Genomic DNA, 19,265 nt, shown 5'->3' with positions numbered 1-19,265 from the left:
CTGTGGGGTGAGATCCTGTCATCCGAATCCATTCCCTACCTGCTGGTCAGGGGGTGACTCAGCAGCCCTGAGCACTGCATTTGGCACGGGAAGGAAGGTGCACTCCCTGTGTGGGGCGCTTTCCGGGTGTCTCCCTTCCTCCCTCGACACAGCGGGATCCCTGATCATCGTCTTTGAGTGACCCTGGCTCTAGTACACTTTCTGCTGAGCCAACACCTAGGTTCCTTCCTTGACCATTTCCCTGGCCCGGGACTGAAGCCTCAGACCTGGGGGGAGGAGGAGAAGGGGAAGGGGAAGGGGGGAGGGCAGGGGGAGAGGAGAGGGAGGGGACGGTTGGCCCCGCTGGGCTTTGCTCAGTTTGTCCCTGCCTGGCCCCTGGCCACCAGCTCCACAGACTCAGGTCTCTGCTGGCCGTGGGTGGGGTGGGGAAGTGGGAAGCCTTGGCGGGGCTGACAGCTGCAGCCCTGTTGTGACAGTAGGGGACAGCACATCAGCCCATCCTGTTCTCTTTCCCTGAGGCCTGGGCCCTCATGTGGTCCCTGTCGTCCTCACAGCAGGACGGTCACCATTCAGGCCTCATCAGCGTTGGCACAGGCCTGGGACCATGAGGGCAAGTGTTCACACTGGATCTATGCACTTTCAAAACGATAGGGTAGGATTCATATAGGGTGGGTTTGTGATAATGTGTTTGTGTGTTTGGAAAAGTGTTTCCCAGTGTTCTCACACTGTAATCAGCACACAGACCACGTCTGTGACCGCAGCTGTGAGGCTTCCCCACCTGCAGCGGGTGATTCCATTGCAGTGATGTCCTGATTCTGCTCGCTTCTGACACCATCTACCTGATGTTGCGTCAGATCCCCTAGTCGGGCCCAAGACTGGTCCAGCCTTTTCTTTTGTTTTTGTTGTTTGAGACAAGGTCTTGCTCTGTAGCCCAGGCTGGCCTTAAATTCTCAGGGATCCTCCTGCTTCAGCCTCCTGAGTGCTGGGATTACAAACCTGTGTCACCACACCTAGCTTGCAGGTAGTTTTTAACCTGTATTTCTGACTGACGCACTTTAAATTGGGGTTCCCACATCCTCTACCTTGGGTTTAATCTGCTTGAGTGGCTACAAAACTTAAGGAAATACAACATTTATGTTATTTTAGAGACAGAGAACATGGGTGACACAAAAGACAAAGGGCTGAAAAGGGCGAGGTGCGGGAGATGGGCAGCTCCCAAGCCCTCTGGGTTCTCCCCGCCCTGGATTCTTGGCAGCTAAGCTACCCTGAAGCTCTGAGCCCTGTCCATTGGGCTTCTGGAGACTCGACAGCTGTTCCCGACAGAGGCTGGGCAGACGGGGAACAGCTGATGCCCACAGCCCAGGTGCTCTGTGTAGTGTTAGTCCTTCCTCCAGGGCCTGGGGCAGTCTCTTTGGAATAAAAAGATCTGATTTTATCACCGGGGTAGGTCAGAGATGAAAGACCGGTACACTAGAGTTTCTGTGACCTGCTTCGGGGAAAAGAATCTTGTTTTCTACTGCCTGGGATGGAGGTGTGAGCCAAGGACCATGGATGAAAGCCAAAAGGAGAAAAAACATTTAACACCACCTATTATATTCCTCCATCCTTCATCGGTAGAAGTTGATGTTACTTGCACGGGTTTGCTGCTGTAAACAATGCTGGAATAAATGTCTTGGTGTTCATGACTTTGTACTTAAGTGAATATTTGCATCAGATAAATGAACAGAACTGGAGTCTTGGGTGTAGGAGATAAACAATCAGAATTTAGGTGGATTCCCTTTGAGAAAGGCATCTTTAAAGACTTGACAGTGCCCGTTTTTCACATTTTTGCCAGATTGTGAAGCTACTGAGCCCTTAGCATTTGCTAGTTTCATTGGATCCAAAAGGCATTGACTGACTTGTAGTTTGAGTTTTAATGAAGGTGACTGTTTTACATTTTTACTGGCTATTTTTATTTCTTTAAGTAGATGGTTTACTGCTCTTGGCATTTTAAAACTTTGGGTTGTCTTTCCCTACCTGATTTTTCTCCCCTCTCTTTCTGCCAAGGAAGTCCACCTTGTGCTATATGCTAGAGGTGTTTCATTCTCCTTTCTCCTGCTTCAGTTTTGCTTGTGGAGTTTTGTTTTTTTGCTTTACAGAACTTCCTAATTTTTATGGGTTCAAATATATCGACTTTTCCATTATAATTTCTGGATTTTGTTGTCATGCTTGTAAAAGTTTCTTCAGCTAAAGCTATAAAAATACTTGCTCATCTTTTCTTCTATTGAGTTAATATTTACTCTATTTGTCATTTAAAAGAAAATGAGAGACAGAAATCCCATCTTCTTTTTTAGTGTTTTGAGATGGTCTTGCCATGTAGTTCAGGCTGGTCTTGAACTCACTGTGTAGTCCAGGCTGTCCTCGGATTCACAGTGATCCTCCTGCCTCAGCCTCCCGAATACTGGGATTATAGTCATGTGCCACCAAGCGCTGTGTTAGATTGCTTTTGAGAAGCTGAGGTCAGAAGAAATATATAAGGAAAGGCTACAGAAATCATCTTGCTACACTAACAGTTCTATTGGAGACGAAACAGCTAAACTGTAGGAGGGAAGACAGGGTGGATGTTGGGAAGCCGCGGGTGGGCTGTCTCAGGTTGCCCGACTGCTTCCGTGGGGCACTGGAGGAGCCAGCTGGGTGCCCAGCATCAGAGGGGCGAACCGCACCTGTGCCCCCGAGGGCTGATTCCCGGGACCCGCGGCGCCGGGCAGTGGTGCGCGAAGCCCAGGGCAGCGCCTTGGCGCTCAGTCCCGGGCCTTCTCTGCTAGGCTGAGCCGACAGCCAGTGAGCTGTGACCCGAAGGGAGGCGCCGCTCCAGCCAGGTCCTACTGCGCCCAGAAAGACCCCAGAGTGTGCAGAGGCTGGCGCTGTTGAGTCCCCTCTGCCGTGCGGGCTGGAAGGCACCACCCACGCCAGGCTTCAGGCCCCGGGGTCTGAGCCCGACCCAAGGTGCTCTCTCCCCGCCTCTCCTGTCTTCAAGGGCAGAGGACGCAGGATGCAGGGTCGGTGCTGACCTTGTTGGGGAAGCGGACCCCAGACAACTTGGGTCTCTCAGCAGCCGCAGAAAATGCCCGGTGAAGCACGGCAGACTGAGACTGTCAGGGTCACAAACCCCGAGTTCAGGGCCCTCAGGTAGAAAGAAAGGGACCAAAGCGATCACCTCCCTGTGATGGGGCCTACTTTGCCATCCGTTCAGGTGAACAGTTAAAAATGGCTGGAAACTTCCTGAACGTCCTTAACAGTGGGTGGCTGAACTAACATTGTCTCTCTCTTTAATTTGTCTTTTAATTTTTTTTTTTTTTTAATTTTAACTTATCCTCCTGAAAAATTGTTTTCTTTCTTTTTCTTTTGGTACTGGGGATCGAACTTTGGACCTTGCGCTTGCGAGGCAGGCAGTGGGACCACTGAGCTAAATCACATTCATCACAGGGAATTTGTACTTGTACATGATATTGTGTATCTTAATTCTTTTTTCCCCATTCCCCTCCCTGCTCTTCAACCTTTCTTTCTCTCCCCATTTAGAAAAGCTTTGTTTCCACTTTTCCTTCCATTCTCTCTCTCTCTCTCTCTCTCTCTCTCTCTTTCTTTTTTTTGGTATTGGGGATCAAACTCAGGACCTTGCGCTTGCCAGGCAGGCTCTACGCCACTAACCTAAGTCCCTGGCCCCCAACCTCTCTCTTTTTAAAATTCCTTTTCCCTTCCTTCCCTTTGAAAAAAAATTTTTTTCAGCTATTGCCAGCTCCGTAGTTTACTGATAGGACTCTTCTTGAGTCTTTTCTTCAAATGCTTATTTACTAGGATAACTCAATGAAAAAAGAGAAATGCTGAAGTAACTCTTGGCTTACATATGAAAGGGGCCCAAAGTCTTTTTTGGTGTGTTTTGTTTTGTTCTGTTTTCGAGATCAGGGTCCTGCTATGTCGTTCAGGCTGGCCTTGAACTCCCTGTTGTAGCCCAGGTTGGCCTCAGACTTGCAGAGAGCCTCTTGCTTCAGGCTCCCGAGTGCTGGGATCATAGCCGTGTGCCACCATCCCCTGTTTTGGGTTATTAATTTTAGTATAGAGAAGAAGCTGGTCGTATTGTCTAAGAAACTAGTTCATCCAACTCTATCCAGTGATATGCAGTCATTGTTCAGAATCACGCTTGTCTTATCAGCAGCTCCCTGCAGATTTCTGTTACCCTGAGGGCTTTGTGTTCTCCATCTTTCCTGGCTGTGGCCGTCCTGGAATCCTTAACAAGATAAACCTGCTGTGACCTTTCTTTCCCATTTAGGAAAAGGTTAAAAGCCCAGAGCTCTGTGACACATGAGGGGCTTCTGAGTGCCTGCCCCTCCTTCATAGTTAAGGACATTCTGTTGTGTTTCTTAGTCACAGACACCTTCCTCTCCTTCTGGTTTTCTCACCTCTGCTGTCTTTCTAAAAGAAAAACTTGCAAAAGAGAACATAAAGTTTCAAAGAAGAGTGTGTGGTTTCTTAATCTGAATGTAGCTGTCTTTATGCACAACTGTTGTGCACTTGGGGAAAATCCGGTGGTGAGTTCCTGGTGCAGACAGACTGGCCGCTGTACCTCCGGGGCGTGTGTGGGCTCCTCTCCCGGCTGCTCTCAGGTAAGGCTGACACTTCCCTCTAGGGTCTGTGGAGAGCGCCTGTGCTGGGCCCTGGAGCAGAGCCCTTGGGCTGTGGCCATGGCCCTCGGGAGTCTGGGCGGGCTGAGCGGCGGGCTGGGTGGGGACAGGGTCTGTGCGGACCACAGGTCCCCTGCCGGCCCCTCCCCGGTGGCCCAGGTCTCCTTCCTCTTCCGGGCCGGGCTTTGGTAATCAGTGGCCCGGCACCAGGGACAGGCGTGTTCCCTAGATGATTCTGAGTTGCAGTCCTCACTGTGTGTAAACCGGTGAACCTCCCGGTAATACTTTGCATGGCTCTGAGTGTCAAGGAGAGAAAGGCCAGAGGACTCGCAGTGCTAGCTCTTCCCCGGCACAGGGCAGGCAGGCCTTACGCCTCATAAGTTGAGGATGGGGTAGAGCAGCAGAGATACAAAGTACGCATTTTCAGAAGCTATCAAAAGAACTGGAGATAAAGTTTTTTCTTAAAAAAATCCCTAGGAAATTGGTGCATATTTTTCTACCTTGCATGGCAAGTATTTCGTTGCAAGCATATTGATTAGGAGTGCACTGTTATGTGGAGTTAGAGCAGGCTAAGGGCCTGTCGCTGGCATCGCAGTGGTGTTTTCCCTGCAGGTGCAGACTCATGCATGCTGACTCCCTTGATCTTTCTCAAGCTCCGAAAATGGCATGAAACTTGACGCTCCCCTAAGGTTCCTCCTTGATTCAAATATAAATGCTTCTGTAAGAAGACAGCTTCATCTTAGGATTCGAAGAATCCTGAAAACTTTTAACAACAGGTTATAGCTAAACACACACACACACACACACACACACACGCACACAATGGCACCGTGACCAAAAAATCAGAACCATCACACCATAGAGATAAGCAGTAATGTCAAGTAGTGGCATTATTAGACACATTGTAAAATCTTGACTATTTTTGAAGAAAATGTGGAAGAAGTGGGCCAGGGATTTAGCTCAGTGGCACAGTACCTGCTTCGAATGTGCAAGGTCCTGAGTTCAATCCCTGGTACTGGAAAAAACAACAACAACAAGAAAATATGGAAGAAGTCATAGTGAATTAGAAGAACATAACCCTCCCTTCCTTCCTTCCTTCGTTCGTTCCTTCCTTCCTTCCTTCCATTTCTTGAGATAGAGTCTCGCTGTGTAGTCCAGGCTGGCCTTTAACTCATTGTGTACCCCAGCGGGTCTCCAATTTGAGGTGCTTTTCCTGCCTCAGTCTCCCCAGTGCTGGGATTACAGGCATACACCACCATGCCTGCCTGTTCTTGGTATTATTTCTTGTGTAATTGGAGTTCAGTTTAGGAAGTCCTCAGGTATGCCTGTGTCTTCAAGTGTTTTTCTTATTTTACCTTTCAGAAAACTCAGTGTTTTTGCTTTTATATATAGGCCTTTGCCCCACTTCTATTTAATTTTAACACAGGGTGAGAGACATGGATCTAGATCCATTCTTCTCCACATGGTTAACCAGTTTTCTGAGCACCATTTGGTGAAGAGGCTGGCTTTTCTTTGGCCTTTGATTTTAGCTCCTTTCAAAAATCAGATGGCCACCTCATCTTTGACAAAGGAGCAAACCACCCTCACTGGAGGAAAGATGGCCTATTTAATAAATAGTGTTGGGAAAACTGGATTTCAACCTGCCAGAGATTAAAACTAGACCCATATCTATCACCATGCACTAAACTAAGATCAAAGTGGATTAAAGATCTAAATAGACAGAAACACTAAACTTGCTGGAAGATAAGTTAGGTAGAACTCTTGAAGACATTAGCATAGGAAAGGACTTTATGAAAAAAACTTCACTAGCACAGGAACTAGCACAAAGAATCAACAACTGGGATCTCATCTCATTAAAAAGCTTCGGCACTATAAGAGAAACCACCAACAGAGCTAAGAGACAACCTACAATGTGGGAAAAAAATATTTAGCAGCTGTACCTCAAACAAAGGACTACTATCCAGAATATGTAAAGAACTGAAAAAAGTCAGACCCCCAAATTCAAAGACCCAATTCAAAAATGGGCATCTGAAATGAACAGACATTTCTCAGACAAAGAAGTAAAAGCAGCAAGTAAACATATGAAAAAGTGTTCAACCTCACTGGTCATTCGAGAGATGCAGATGAAAACAACACTGAGATTCCACCTCACCCCAGAAAGAATGGCTGCTATCATGAAATCAACCAACAACAAATGCTGGTGTGGAGAGAAAGGAACCCTGCTCCATTGTTGGTGGGAGTGCAGACTGGTGCAAGCACTGTGGAAGTCAGTATGGAGACACCTCAAAGAACTAGGACTGGAAGTCCCATTTGACCCAGCTAGTCCCCTGCTGGGTATCTTACCACAGTGATAAATGTGCACCCATGTTTATAGTGGCACAGTTTGTAATAGCTAAGGTTTGGAAACAGCCCAATTGCCCATCAACTGGAAAAAAGATAAAGAAGATGTGGGTTTTTTATAAAATGGAGTACTACTCAGCCATAAAGAATGAGAAACTAGAGTCATTTATAGCTAAATGGATGCATACTGAGGCCATACTCTTAAGTGAAATAAATAGGACACACATGGGTAAATACCGAATAGTTTCTCTGGTGTGAGAAACTGAAAGTGTAAATAAGGATAAAAATGATTAAAATGAATAATTGATAATTTGAAATAGGAAAAGGTCCAAAGAGGTAGGGGAAGTGGGAGGGGAAGGGGAAAGGAAAGAAGGGAAAGAAAAAATTATGAGAAAAGGAAAAAATGGAAACAAAGTCTTTGTAAATAGGGAAGGGAGCACAGGAAACAGGGAGAAAATAAGAACCAAGATGCATCATGTACAGGTACAATCACCCAATGATAAATGTAAATGCATTGTATACCTAAAATGAACCAATAAAAGAATTTAAGTAAAAAAAAAAATCAGATGGCTGAAGGTGCCGGGGCCATTTCCGTGGCTTCTCTGTGCTCTGCCCCTCCGCTCCTCTGGTCTGTTCTTGTGCCAGCATCCGGGAGAGGCGCGCGGCGGTCGGGTCTGGCCCCGCTTACCCTGTGGCCCACTGCTGCCCTCCGAGGTGTTGCGGAGGACCCTCCCAGAACCTGCCCATCTGGGCTCTTCTGCAGCCGAAGCCTCCACAGCCCCGGCCTCTCCCCAGTGCCCTCTCTGCCATCCCTGCCTGCAGCCTGCGGAGTCCACGTCTTGCCACTGCTGCTTTCCGCTCCACGGTTATTCATCTCTCTGTGACTCAGTTTCCTCCAACTGGTAGCATCATCTCCCATCTGTCTTGGAGTGTCCCTGGGAGGATTAAGCAGTTTAATATCAAACTCTTAGAAAACTGCCTGGCACCTAGGGCGCGTGTATCAGCAACGGCTGCTACTGTGGTGCTTGCCATTTTCCCTCCTGGACACCTGCGGCTTAATAGGAAGCTCGGACGCATATATTGTCATAACTACACGGATGAATGCTAAATGTTCCTCTCACTGGTCTATATCTTACTTACTTATTTTGGTTTTTTGAGAGAAGGTCTTGCTATGTAGTTCAGTCTGATCTTACTCTCACTGTGTGGCATAGGCTGGCCACAGACTCGCAGCTATCCTCCTGCCTCAGCCTCCCGAGTGCTGGGATCACAGGTGTGCGCCACCACATCTGGCATTATTTTATATTTTTTTCCCCAACATAGGTTGTCCTTCTAAAGTTGTTGTTGCCCATATTAGACTATTGAAGCTGAGATTAGGAATTTCACCAATTCTTTTTTTTTTTGGTACCGGGGATCAAACTCGGGTCCTTGCGCTTGCAAGGCAGGAGACAGAACCACTGAGCTAAATCCCCAGCCCTCACCAATTCTTTTTGTTATTTTTGCATTTCTTCACTGTGTTTAAATTCAGTGAATGTTGCAGACACCCAGACATTTGTTTCCCATTGGGAGGACATCTTTTTATTTCTGCAAGTCTGTCTCTTTGAAGCCTTTTATGAGCCTTATTTTCTTTTCTGCTCTCTACTCTCTAAAGAAAAAAATAATGCATATTAAATTAATGTTGATATATTTGAGAGAATCAGTGAGAAGAGATTGGGTTTTTAAAAGTGTCTATTTCCTGGCTCACTGTTTAAGAAAGACCTAATGATTTAGAGGCCCTCACTAAATAAGCAGGAAACTCCCAATATTCTTGAAACATAGAAGCAAAACTTTCCAGCGACTTTGCATTTATTCCATGTGTTCTGCAGTTTCTAAAAACATATAAAAATATACAAATATCTAAATTGTTATAGAGATTAAAAAATGGTGGTAGACCTAGACATTGCTGACTTAGTTTGAGGAGAATATTCAAGCTGAATAAAATTTCACAGCTTCGGAAATTATCAGAGCAAAATTTCCCACAGAAACTATTCTGACCAGGTGTTTTGTAGCAGTGGTAGATATCCCTTTTCATCTTACACATGTGACCCTACTTGAGAAAGACTTTCTATTGTCCTGCTTTTGTTTCAGTTCCATGCTACACATTATCTTACAAAAGGTAAATCTAAAGAACTTCTTTTTAACAATGAAGAGATGATTTTGAAAAATCCAATGGTGTTAAACCATGTATATTAAACCAGTGGTTACAAAGTAACCGCTTGCTCACCACCAAATCTCGCCTAGCTTTTCCACTTCTTTCCTTCCTCCTGCAGATGCGCATCTCCCCTGGGTGCTCAGCAGTCCTGCCTGGGCTGTGACCCCCTCTTCCCTCCACGGCTTCCCTGCCTCCCCCTGGCCAGCCCAAGTTACTCCTTTATCTGGTTTCCCCAGTCCTGCTCCTGACGCTCAGACTGTTAGATACATCAGAGTCCATAGCTGCAGGTGAAGCTGGGCTTCCGAGCTTGGGGTCTCTTTACTCTTCCCTTGTTCACTTGGTCTTTATTGTCCCCTCTGATTTACTGCTATTCTCACACAGGATATCCTGGGTCCCCTCCTGGACTTCCTTGCTCAAGCAAAACCCCCTCCTGCTGCTCTCCTTCTCCCTCTTCCTCCCTCTTCCCTACGACTTACTTATTTTTATTCCTCTTCCCCTCCACTTCTATCCACCCCTCCCATGTCTTGCTCCCCTCCCATTTGCAAGAGATCTATCTCATTGTTTCCTATTATATGTCTTTTATATTGCTCTTTAGTTTATTTGTATTTTAAGTTTCTCATATAAGAAACCATGTGATATTTAAGCTCATGTGTCTGATTTATTTCACTTAACACTATCGTCTCAAGGTGCATCCATTTTCCTACAGGTGACTTAAGTTTATCCTTCTTTATGGCAGAGTAGTACTCCACTGTGTGTAAATACCACATATTCTTCATCCATTCATCTGTGGATGGATGTGCAGACCACTTCCGAGATTTAGCCATTGTGAATTGTGCTGCTATACACATGGGTATGCATGTATCACTGTAATATGATGTCCTGAATTCTTTTGGGAGGATACCTAGAAGAAGAATAGCTGGGTCAAATGGAACTTCTAGTTGTAGTTTTTCGAGGAGTTTCCATACTGATTTCCACAGGGCTGTACTAGTTTACAGTTCCACCAACAACGTAGAAGGGTTCCTTCCCCCCAGATGCTTCTTACTTGGCCAAGAAGTTCGAGGAGTTCATCACCAGTTGCTTCCAAGTTGCTGCAAATGACTCAAGTTTGTCTTTCTTCATGACAGACTAGAACTCCATTATAAATAAATAACACATCTTCTTTATCCATTCTTTATAAATATATTTTTGGATTTTTCTATTTAATATTTTCAGGTCATGATTGACTATGAATATATATATTAGACTACAATAATACATTATTTAATATATTAAATCACATACATATTTAATATATAATTTAATGTATAACAATATAATTTAATGTATTATATTGAAAGCATAGGGTGAGTACTCAGTATTTTTTTTCATAGAGTGAGCTCATAGATGTCCACACATGTACCATCCACCTTGCCTTATGCATTATTCACTTTCCCATCTCTGGCACAGAATACCCAACTCCCATAATTTAAAGGAGGAGAGGTTTATTTTTGGTTCATGTTTTGGAGCATTGAGTCCATGGTTGGTTGGCTCCATGGCAGAAATGGTGCCAGGAAGCAGAGAGAGGGCAGAGGCAGGAGAATAACACCTTTCAGGTCCTGCCCCGGTGACCAGGTCCACCTCTGAACATGAGACGTGGATGACACTTTAGATCCAAACCATAACATTCCACCCTGGTCCCCCAAAGCCTCGTGCCAGTCTCATTATGCAGAATGCATTTAGCACATCTCTAAGAGTCGCCAAAGTTTTAATAATTGCAGCATTGCTGAGAAGTCCAAACGCAAAGTCTCCTCTGAGAGTCAAAGCAAACAGCTGTGAGCCCCTGTGAAAATTAAAAAAGAGTACAGTGGTACAGGGTAAACTTTCCCATTCCAAAAGGGAAGAATAGAGAAAGGAAAGGAATCAAATCAAAGTAAGACCAAAACCACCAGGGCAAATGCTAAACCCTGTAGCTCCATGCCTAGCACCTGTGGCAGGCTGTGGTGAGACATGAGCATCAAAGGCCTTGGGCAGCCCTGCCCCTGTGCCTTACTGGTTGTAGCCCACACGGCCTCTTCCGACCTGCAGCTGTCCTCGGCAGATGAGCCACGTTCCTGGGGCCTCTACTGCACCTTTAGCTTCACTCTCACAGTTTCGAGCATCAAGTTTTCAGGGGATCCTGGCAATAACAGTAAGCATGTCATACATCTTTGCCTGGGCTCCCAGGCCTTCTCCTGAAATCTAGGTGGAAGGTTTTATGACCCCATGACACTTGCATTCTGGATGCCTGAAAAACTAGCATTGCATGGATGAAGCCAGGGTTTGCTGTCAGCTCCAGCAGTAGCCTGGCCCCCATGGACTATGGCCACCAATGACCTCTGAGTGTCTGGATGGCTGAACTCAAGGAAACAGTTGCCTAGTTGTCCCTGAAGGAATAGGTGCCACTTGGGCTGTCTTCACAAAAGAAAGTCTTTCAAATGAGTTTACTTTTTTACTCCCTTTGAGGCTGTTATGCATCAGATCTCGCAAATTCCTGAGATCCTTCTAGCCATTTTCCCCATTGTCCTGTTGGAAAATACTTGGCTTCTTTTTAATGCTTATCTTTTCAGCAACTGTGGTTACCTGGGCCCCAAATTTGCAGGTGTTTCCTTTAGTGTGAAACTGCAAACTTTTTGAATCATTCAGCTCTGCTTTTTGTGTTTCTGATTCTCACTATAAATCTGGTGAGAAGCAGCCACCAGTACCCATGCCACAACCTGTACATTGGGCTGCCTTAAAATTTCCTTTGCCAGATTAATTAGTCCATCACCCTTCATCTCAGTCACCTGAAAAGCCACAGGACATGGATAAAATGTAGACAAACTTTTTGTCATAGTGTAACACACACGTCCTCTAGTCCAGTTGCCAGTGGAGCCCTTGTTCCCACCTGAAATCTCCTGAGCCTGGGCTTTACTGTCTGCATTCCTGTCAGCATTCTGGTCTTCTGAGCTCCAATCAGAATCATCCACTGGGATCTGTTTACAGCATTCTAGGGATTCTGTAGCCCACATCTCCAAAGCTTTCCAGTCCTGATCCAGAAGCTTCTAAAGCACATGATCAGATGCAGTGGTCCCACTCATGGTACCAGTGTTCTGTATTAGTCACTTTCCCGTCACTGAGACAACATTCCTGACAACCACAATTTTGAGGTTTTTTTTTTTTTGTACCAGGGATCAAACTCGGGTCCTTGTGCTCACAAGGCAAGTGACGGAAACACTGAGCTAAATCCCCAGCCCCTGACACCCACAACTTAATGGAAGAAAGATTGATTTTGACTCACATTTAAGAAGATTCATTCCATGGTTGATTGGCTCCAAGTCAGAAATGGCACGGCCGAGAATAGAGGTACCCAGGTCATGCCCCAAGTGACCTGCCCACTCTGCCCACATTTTAGCTCTAAGCCACAACACTCCACTCACCCATTTGTCCTGTCTGTTGTCTTTCCCCCCGCAGCTTTCCTGAAATACCACATTGGCTTTCCATACTTCCACCTAGTGTCTATTCCATTTTGTATTTTGCTGTTCTACCTAATATGCTGCTCAGTAGCCATCTGCCACTTGCTCTTGCCTTCCTTGCAGGCTTCCTTTCTTTGATCTCCTTCCTAGATGGTTGCTTGGCTCTGTCCTCTCTCCCCTTCCTCCCACACCACCTAGCTGCATCATACTAGCACTTCTCCTGCTCAGAGCTGTGCCAAAGGCTTCTCTGTGAAGCTCTTTCAGGATCCTCTCTTCAGTCACCTCAGTCTTTCTCCTTCTTTAAATAATTACAGAAGTTTGCAGTCAGTTCATGGAGCTCATCTGAAGAGAGGACATTTTTGCTCCTATCTCTACCTTCTCACCCATACACAGAGGCTCCTTGAGGTATCTCTTGGTCTTTCCTTCGGTGTACAACATAGTATTTACACAAATTTTGTTGTTTCCCTGCAAGTCAATATTCCAGGAAATGCCAGCCTGCTTGAGAAAAAAAAAAGAGAATTGTTTTGTGAATGGTCTTGTTTGCTGTCTTCTAACCCACAGAAGTTCTGTCGTTGTTCTCAGAGGTGGACAGATGTGTTCGTTACTGTGGAATCTCAAAGCCCAGAAGAGTTGGGAATAAGAAAGTGACAGAATGTTAGCACTGGAATGGTTTTTAGAGATTCAGGCAGTACAACTCTTTAAGGTTGTAGATGAGTAAACCAAGGCAGAAGGACCTCACCCCCCAAGCATACAAGCAGTCTCTGGGTGCAGAGGGTCAGCTGGCTGTCATCAGTGTTTCTTCTCGCACACGGCCAGAGGCAGGGAGGAGGTGGATGCTGTGCGTGTTGTACCTTTCAGGGTTCAGAGGGGAATCCTATCCTCAGATCGCTGAGTGGGTTACCAAATCAGCAATTGCAATTTTTCTGGCTGATTCACTTCTACTCTCTGAGGTGATTCTCATTACACTTATTTTGGATGATCTAGATTATTTGCTGACATTTTAGGAAACTTTTTATTAAACTAAAATATGCAGAACAGTATATAAATCCCGAGTGTATTGTTTGACATTTTCAAAAAATGAGCTCGTCCCTGTGACCACAGCCAGACCAGGGAACAGAGAAGCAGGTTAGGAAACGTTTAGAGAAATAGGACATTTTGAGACATAGAAGGAGATTGATGCTAACTTATTTCCTTTTCCCCTCTCGTACAGGTTTTGTCAGTGTGTGTGTTAACAACGATCCTCGGTTGCATATTTGGGTTGAAACCAAGCTGTGCCAAAGAAGGTAACCAGTTTTCATTCGCTCATTCTCTGTCCCTGTGTCTCCAGTCTTACTGCTCAGTATCATTGAGATAAATATTATACCCTGATCCTATGTGTGTTCCACAGATATCATATGTGGGGGAAGGAGCAGGCTCTTGCTATGTAGCCCAGGCTGGCCTCGAACTCACGGTGATCCTCCTGCTTCGGCCTGCGTAGTACTGGGATTACAGGCGTGTACCACCATGCCTGGCAGATACTGAAAATTTCAGAAGGCTGGTGTGACCCTTCTTGAAGCTCTTGTATTATTTTAGCCATAGAAAATTTTTTTACTTGCAAAATTTTAACCCAAAACAAGGAAGAAGGCTGTGACCATAAAACAACTAAAAAGGCCAAAACAGTAGAAAGTCACATAAAAACAAAGCCACAGATGGACATGACCAGTCGGCCCTGTGCTGTGCCTGAACCTTCTCTCCAGGGACGGGGGGCTCTTTTGCCCTGGAGTTAGTTGCTAAAGCAGCCCTGGAGGTTGCTAGGTAACCAGTTAGCCTCCTTAGGCAACCAGAAACTGAGCAGTACTGGCTCTTGGGGTTTTTAAAATAATAGACGTCAGTGGTTTCAGAGTAATTGTGAAATTGTTGAGTTTTTGATTGCCTTTCTTTTCATCAAGTGCAGAAATCTACCCCTTTGAAAGGATTAAGCAATCTAATTGAATCATAGCACGTTGCATTGTTCATTCTTTTGGCTCTGAGATTTCTTCCCCTCTATAAAATCATACATGTTTTCCTTGGGAATTCACTTTTAAAAATTGAGCAGCCTTTTTTTCCTCCTTGTTCAATTATTCTGTAATTGTGACAATCATTTAAAAGTTTTTAGTGGTTGTTAGGCTGTCATATATTGTCAAAATGAATGCAATGTAGTAATTTTTATTCAGTTAGCAGACTATTCAGAACAAATATATTTAATTTTAACAAGAGTATAGTCTTTCATTGTATGGAATAATTTGCTTTGAGTGTAATTTGACATCAAAATAAAGGATTGCAGTTTTATCTAAGCCCAACATACTATGCTTTTTTTTTTTGGTACCAGGAATCAAACCCCAACATACTATGAATCATATTTTTGAAGTTTACTAGGTGCATGATAACAAGCTCCAAGTAACAGCTATCATTGTAACAGTTTTTCCTTTCTCTTAAAACAGGAAAATTAGTGTTTCTGACCCTAGTAATTACTGTTGTTACTTTTTGTCCATAAATTTACCTGATTTACAAGTCAGTGTCCCATGAGATTTAAATTGCATGGCAGTTATTTTTGGAGTCAGGAGGCCATTAAAGTCAAGAATTAAGCTTACTCCTACCCTTTTTCTTTTTGGTTATATGACATTATTTTATATGTAGTTTTTTTTCTCACTATCCCAATTTTTTAGTAATCCACTAAAAAGCTACTTTATTCAGGGGTTGTAGTAAAGAGTTATAAGAGCAGAATTGTAAATTTATAGAATAGTGAAATCATAAGATCGATATTTTTATTTTCAATTTATTGTTATTTTTTTGAGACAGAGCCTCACTATGTAGTCCAGGCTGGCCTTGAACCTGGGGTGATCCTCCTGCCTCAGCTTCCAGGGTGCTGGAATTACAGGCGAGCTTCATTACATCTGTCGCTAAAATTGTTATTTTATTATTATTATTATTACTGGTTTTTTTGGGGGGTGGTACTAGGGATCAAACTCGGGACCTTGTGCTTGCAAGGCAGGCGCCGGAACCACAGAGCTAAATCCCTGGCCCTAAAATTGTTATTTTTAATGAGAAGTATTTTCCTTCCAGATGTGCCATTCATGTATTTAGCAAGGACTTAGTAGTACCACGTCTGCATCAAGCACTTGCTGGGTACTGGGATTAGAATACACCAGGCAAAGTCCAGATGGCCTTTGGGTTTAGGAAGCTTGTAGTCCAGCATTAGTCTGGGACAGTAACCAGATCAACTAGTTCCCAATGGAATTACGTGACCAAGGAGCAGGACGAGGTTTATAAGAACTTAAGAGATCAGGCCTAGGCCAGGATCTTGGGAAGGCTTGAAAGGGATACGGGATGGTGTGGAGGTGAACGGGGCCTTGCAGGCCTTGGTGGAAGGGGCAGTGTAGGCACCATGTTCTGTACACACCCTGCTCCTTTACACCAAGAGTAAGGCAGGAGTTCGGTGGGAACCCTTTTCCCGTCTGAAATATTCCTAGACAATCACTTTTTACATTTTATTCTCCTGGACATGGTGGTTCCTGCCTCTGATCCCAGCAGCACTCGGGAGGCTGAGGCAGGAGGATCATCATAAGTTGGAGGCCAGCCTGGGCTGCACAGTGAGTTCAAGGTCAGCCTGGACTACATGGCGAGACCCTGCTTCCAAAAAAAAAAAAATATTCTCCCATTTTGAAATTTTAGGGGACCTCAGAGCTCCTTAACCAATTTTTGTAGGGTAAAAATTTTCAGAATCCGTCCTTATTCCTTTCTCTGTCATACACAGTTAATCAAGTTTGATCAGACCCAGTGGGCTCTGTAATGAATTCTGCCTTTCTGTGTGTGTCCCTTTTCATGCACATTTGTGAAAGGAACCCGGTGCAGGCATCTGAGTTAACACCTGCCCTGTAATTGCGTAACCGTTGGAAACGTGCACCTTGTTCGTATTTCAGTAAAAAGCTGCAAAGGCCGCTGTTTTGAGAGAACGTTTGGGAACTGTCGCTGCGATGCTGCCTGTGTAGACTTCGGGAACTGCTGCCTGGACTACCAGGAGACGTGTCTGGATCCGGGTAAAGAGGAGCAGGAGGCCGGGCTTGGGCGGAGATCAAAGAGCTCCACGTCTTTTCCCCGTGTGATTTACATCACGCACTTGAGTTCACTTTCTTTACAGTTTAGGGTGTGCATGTATTTTGAAAATTAATTTCATTGGTACATTTTTTTGGTACCAGGAATCGAACTCAGGGCCTCATGCTTGCCAGGCAGGCGCTGTGCCGCTGAGCTACGTCCCCGGCCCTTATTGGTACGTTTTAGATACACATAGTGATCACATTCATCATAGAGAATTTGTACCTGTACGTGGATTATCTTGGTTCTTTTTTCCTATTCCCCTCCACTCCTTATTTACGAAAGCTTTGTTTCCACTTTTTCCTTCTAGTCTCTTTTCCTTTTCCCTTCCTTCTGTTCCTCCTCCCTCCTCCCTTGTTCCCCTTCCCATTTTCTTCCTACTTCCCAATATCTATCTTCCATTTTGCTCCTTATTTACCCTTTTGGTTTCTCACACAAGAGAAACAGTGCGATATTTACACAGGTATCTGTTTTATTTCATTTAAAAGCATAATCTCAAAGTGCATCCATTCACCCAGAAATGTCTCAAGTTTATCCTTCTTTATGGCAGAGTAGTACTCCATGATACCTAAAAATCTCATCTTTAGGATGTGCACATATTTTGACATTCTCTTTCATACTTCAGTAGTTCCACAGAGAAAAACATTTTACATAATTTCCTCTTGTTAAACATCTTAAGGTAGTAAAACCAAGTGAGGGCCGCAAGGTGTGTCTTGTTGGCGTTTGTTTCTAGCGCACATCTGGACTTGCAACAAGTTCCGGTGCGGGGAGAAGACGGTGTCCGGAAGCCTCTGCTCCTGCTCAGATGACTGCAAGGACCGCGGGAACTGCTGCGTCAACTACAGCTCCGTGTGCCAAGGTGCGCTTCCTCGCTGCCCTGGGCCAGGCAGCCTGGCCAGTTCCACGTGCCCTAGGGCTCTGCACAGCATCTGATGCTCGCCATCATGGTTCCTGGCTGCCTACTTTATCTGAATGTCATTAAAGAATATTTCAGAGCCAGGCAAGGTGGTGCATGCCTGTAATCCCAGTACTTGGGAGGCTGAAGCAGGAGGATTGCTGTGAGTTCAAGGCCAGCTTGAACTGCATAGCAAGACCCTGTCTCAAAAAAACTGAAAACGAACAAAAAATTCAAACATATGCATGAGTAGAGAGAGTGACCAATGAACTGATGTCCATTGCCAAACCTAAGAAGTATTATTATCTGTTCACACCTGGCCGAGCTTGTTTACTGGTAGCCAGTCACACCCCTGGCAACCTCCAGCCATTCGTGAAAAGACCACTTTTCTAGTGCTGGCTGACATTTATGTTCCAGATTTCCTCCCAGTAAGCGAGGATGGCATTGGCCATGCACTGAGAGTGTCCATGGGAAATGTCTTTGAAAGCTGATGTTATTAGAATGTCACCATCAGGAATACAGGGTTCCCTGAAACTGCTTGAAAGAACCAGAATCTGTGTGAGAGAACTAAGACTTCACAACACCAAATATTACGTAGGAGAGGTAGGAGCATGCTTATAAGTTCTGGCTGAAAATATTAAGATTTTGAAAATGAAAAAGATATTCAAATATCACAAATATAGTGCTGTTAGCACTCTGTATCTATGAGGATCAGTTCTACAATCTTTGATACCAAAATCCAAGGATATACAAGTCTCGTACATAAATGTTCGTAGGGCTGGGTGTTGTAGTGCACACTTGCAAGCTCGCCACTTGGGAGGCTGAGGCAGGAGGATTACCCCAAGTTCAGGGCCAGCCTGGGCTACATAGTGAGATCCTGGCTCAACAACAACAAACTGAAATTTTTAATATAACCTGTACCCACCCTCTTGTATGCTTTAAATGATCCCTGACTGCTTATAATACCCATACAATAAAATGCTATACAAATAGTTGTTACAGTGTTTTGTTTAGGGAATAATGAAAAGAAAAATGCACGTGTTCAGTACGGGTGCTTTTTTTTTTTTTAAATGTTTTTGACCTGCAGTTATTTGAATTCACAGAATACCCTGATAAAGAGAGCTGACTGTACTATATTTTAGTCCTGCAATTATACATTCATTTTTCTTCCTGATACCAACTCTTATTTTGCAGCGATACAAGTGGCTTGTTTTATGCACTTCGTTTCTCTAGTGCCATGCCCCAGGTGGTCCATGTATCTGTTAACATTCCCTGTTTTGGGAATCTACCTTAATGTGTCTCACGGGCATCACCATTATCAGTTGTGTGTTCACCTTGATTTATTTCTTGAAAATATTTTAGATGAGCAAAGCTGGTTAGAAGAAACGTGTGAGAGCATTAACACGCCACAATGTCCAGAAGGGTAAGATGATCTTCTGAGATGTTTTTTTTTCTTTTTTAGGACCTTTTTTTTTCTTTTGTCTTTTCAAATTACAGTAAGTAGATAAATAATAACCAACCAGTGGTTCATTAAACCTGATTTTTAGGCAGGTCTTGTGTTTGGCATTGGTGGTAGAGTTGATTAGTGTGTAATTCCTTGCTAG

The 19,265-nt window shown here is 44.6% G+C and overlaps 1 protein-coding gene across 2 annotated transcripts in view; it reads left to right on the top strand.

Moving 5' to 3' along the window:
• The window catches only part of Enpp1 (ectonucleotide pyrophosphatase/phosphodiesterase 1), a 64,989-nt gene that overhangs the window by 14,026 nt on the left and 31,698 nt on the right, over positions 1-19,265 (top strand). The window contains exons 1-5 of one of the 2 annotated variants that reach the window (XM_087190110.1): positions 12,511-12,546; positions 13,867-13,939; positions 16,595-16,711; positions 17,500-17,625; positions 19,024-19,084. In XM_087190110.1, coding sequence (XP_087046236.1) covers positions 12,526-12,546; positions 13,867-13,939; positions 16,595-16,711; positions 17,500-17,625; positions 19,024-19,084 — 398 coding nt within the window. In that variant the 5' untranslated portion in view covers positions 12,511-12,525. Of the gene's footprint in view, positions 1-12,510; positions 12,547-13,866; positions 13,940-16,594; positions 16,712-17,499; positions 17,626-19,023; positions 19,085-19,265 lie in introns of those variants that run through there. The other variant, XM_004845998.4, reaches the window with a different exon arrangement.

Source organism: Heterocephalus glaber, unplaced genomic scaffold, assembly GCF_053883595.1.
Source record: "Heterocephalus glaber isolate CG9 unplaced genomic scaffold, H.glaber_assembly_v1.0 deba00001550, whole genome shotgun sequence".
NCBI classification, from domain to species: domain Eukaryota; kingdom Metazoa; phylum Chordata; class Mammalia; order Rodentia; family Bathyergidae; genus Heterocephalus; species Heterocephalus glaber.
The sequence above is the reverse complement of the archived record's forward strand: the minus strand, read 5'-3'. Positions and strand labels throughout refer to the sequence as shown.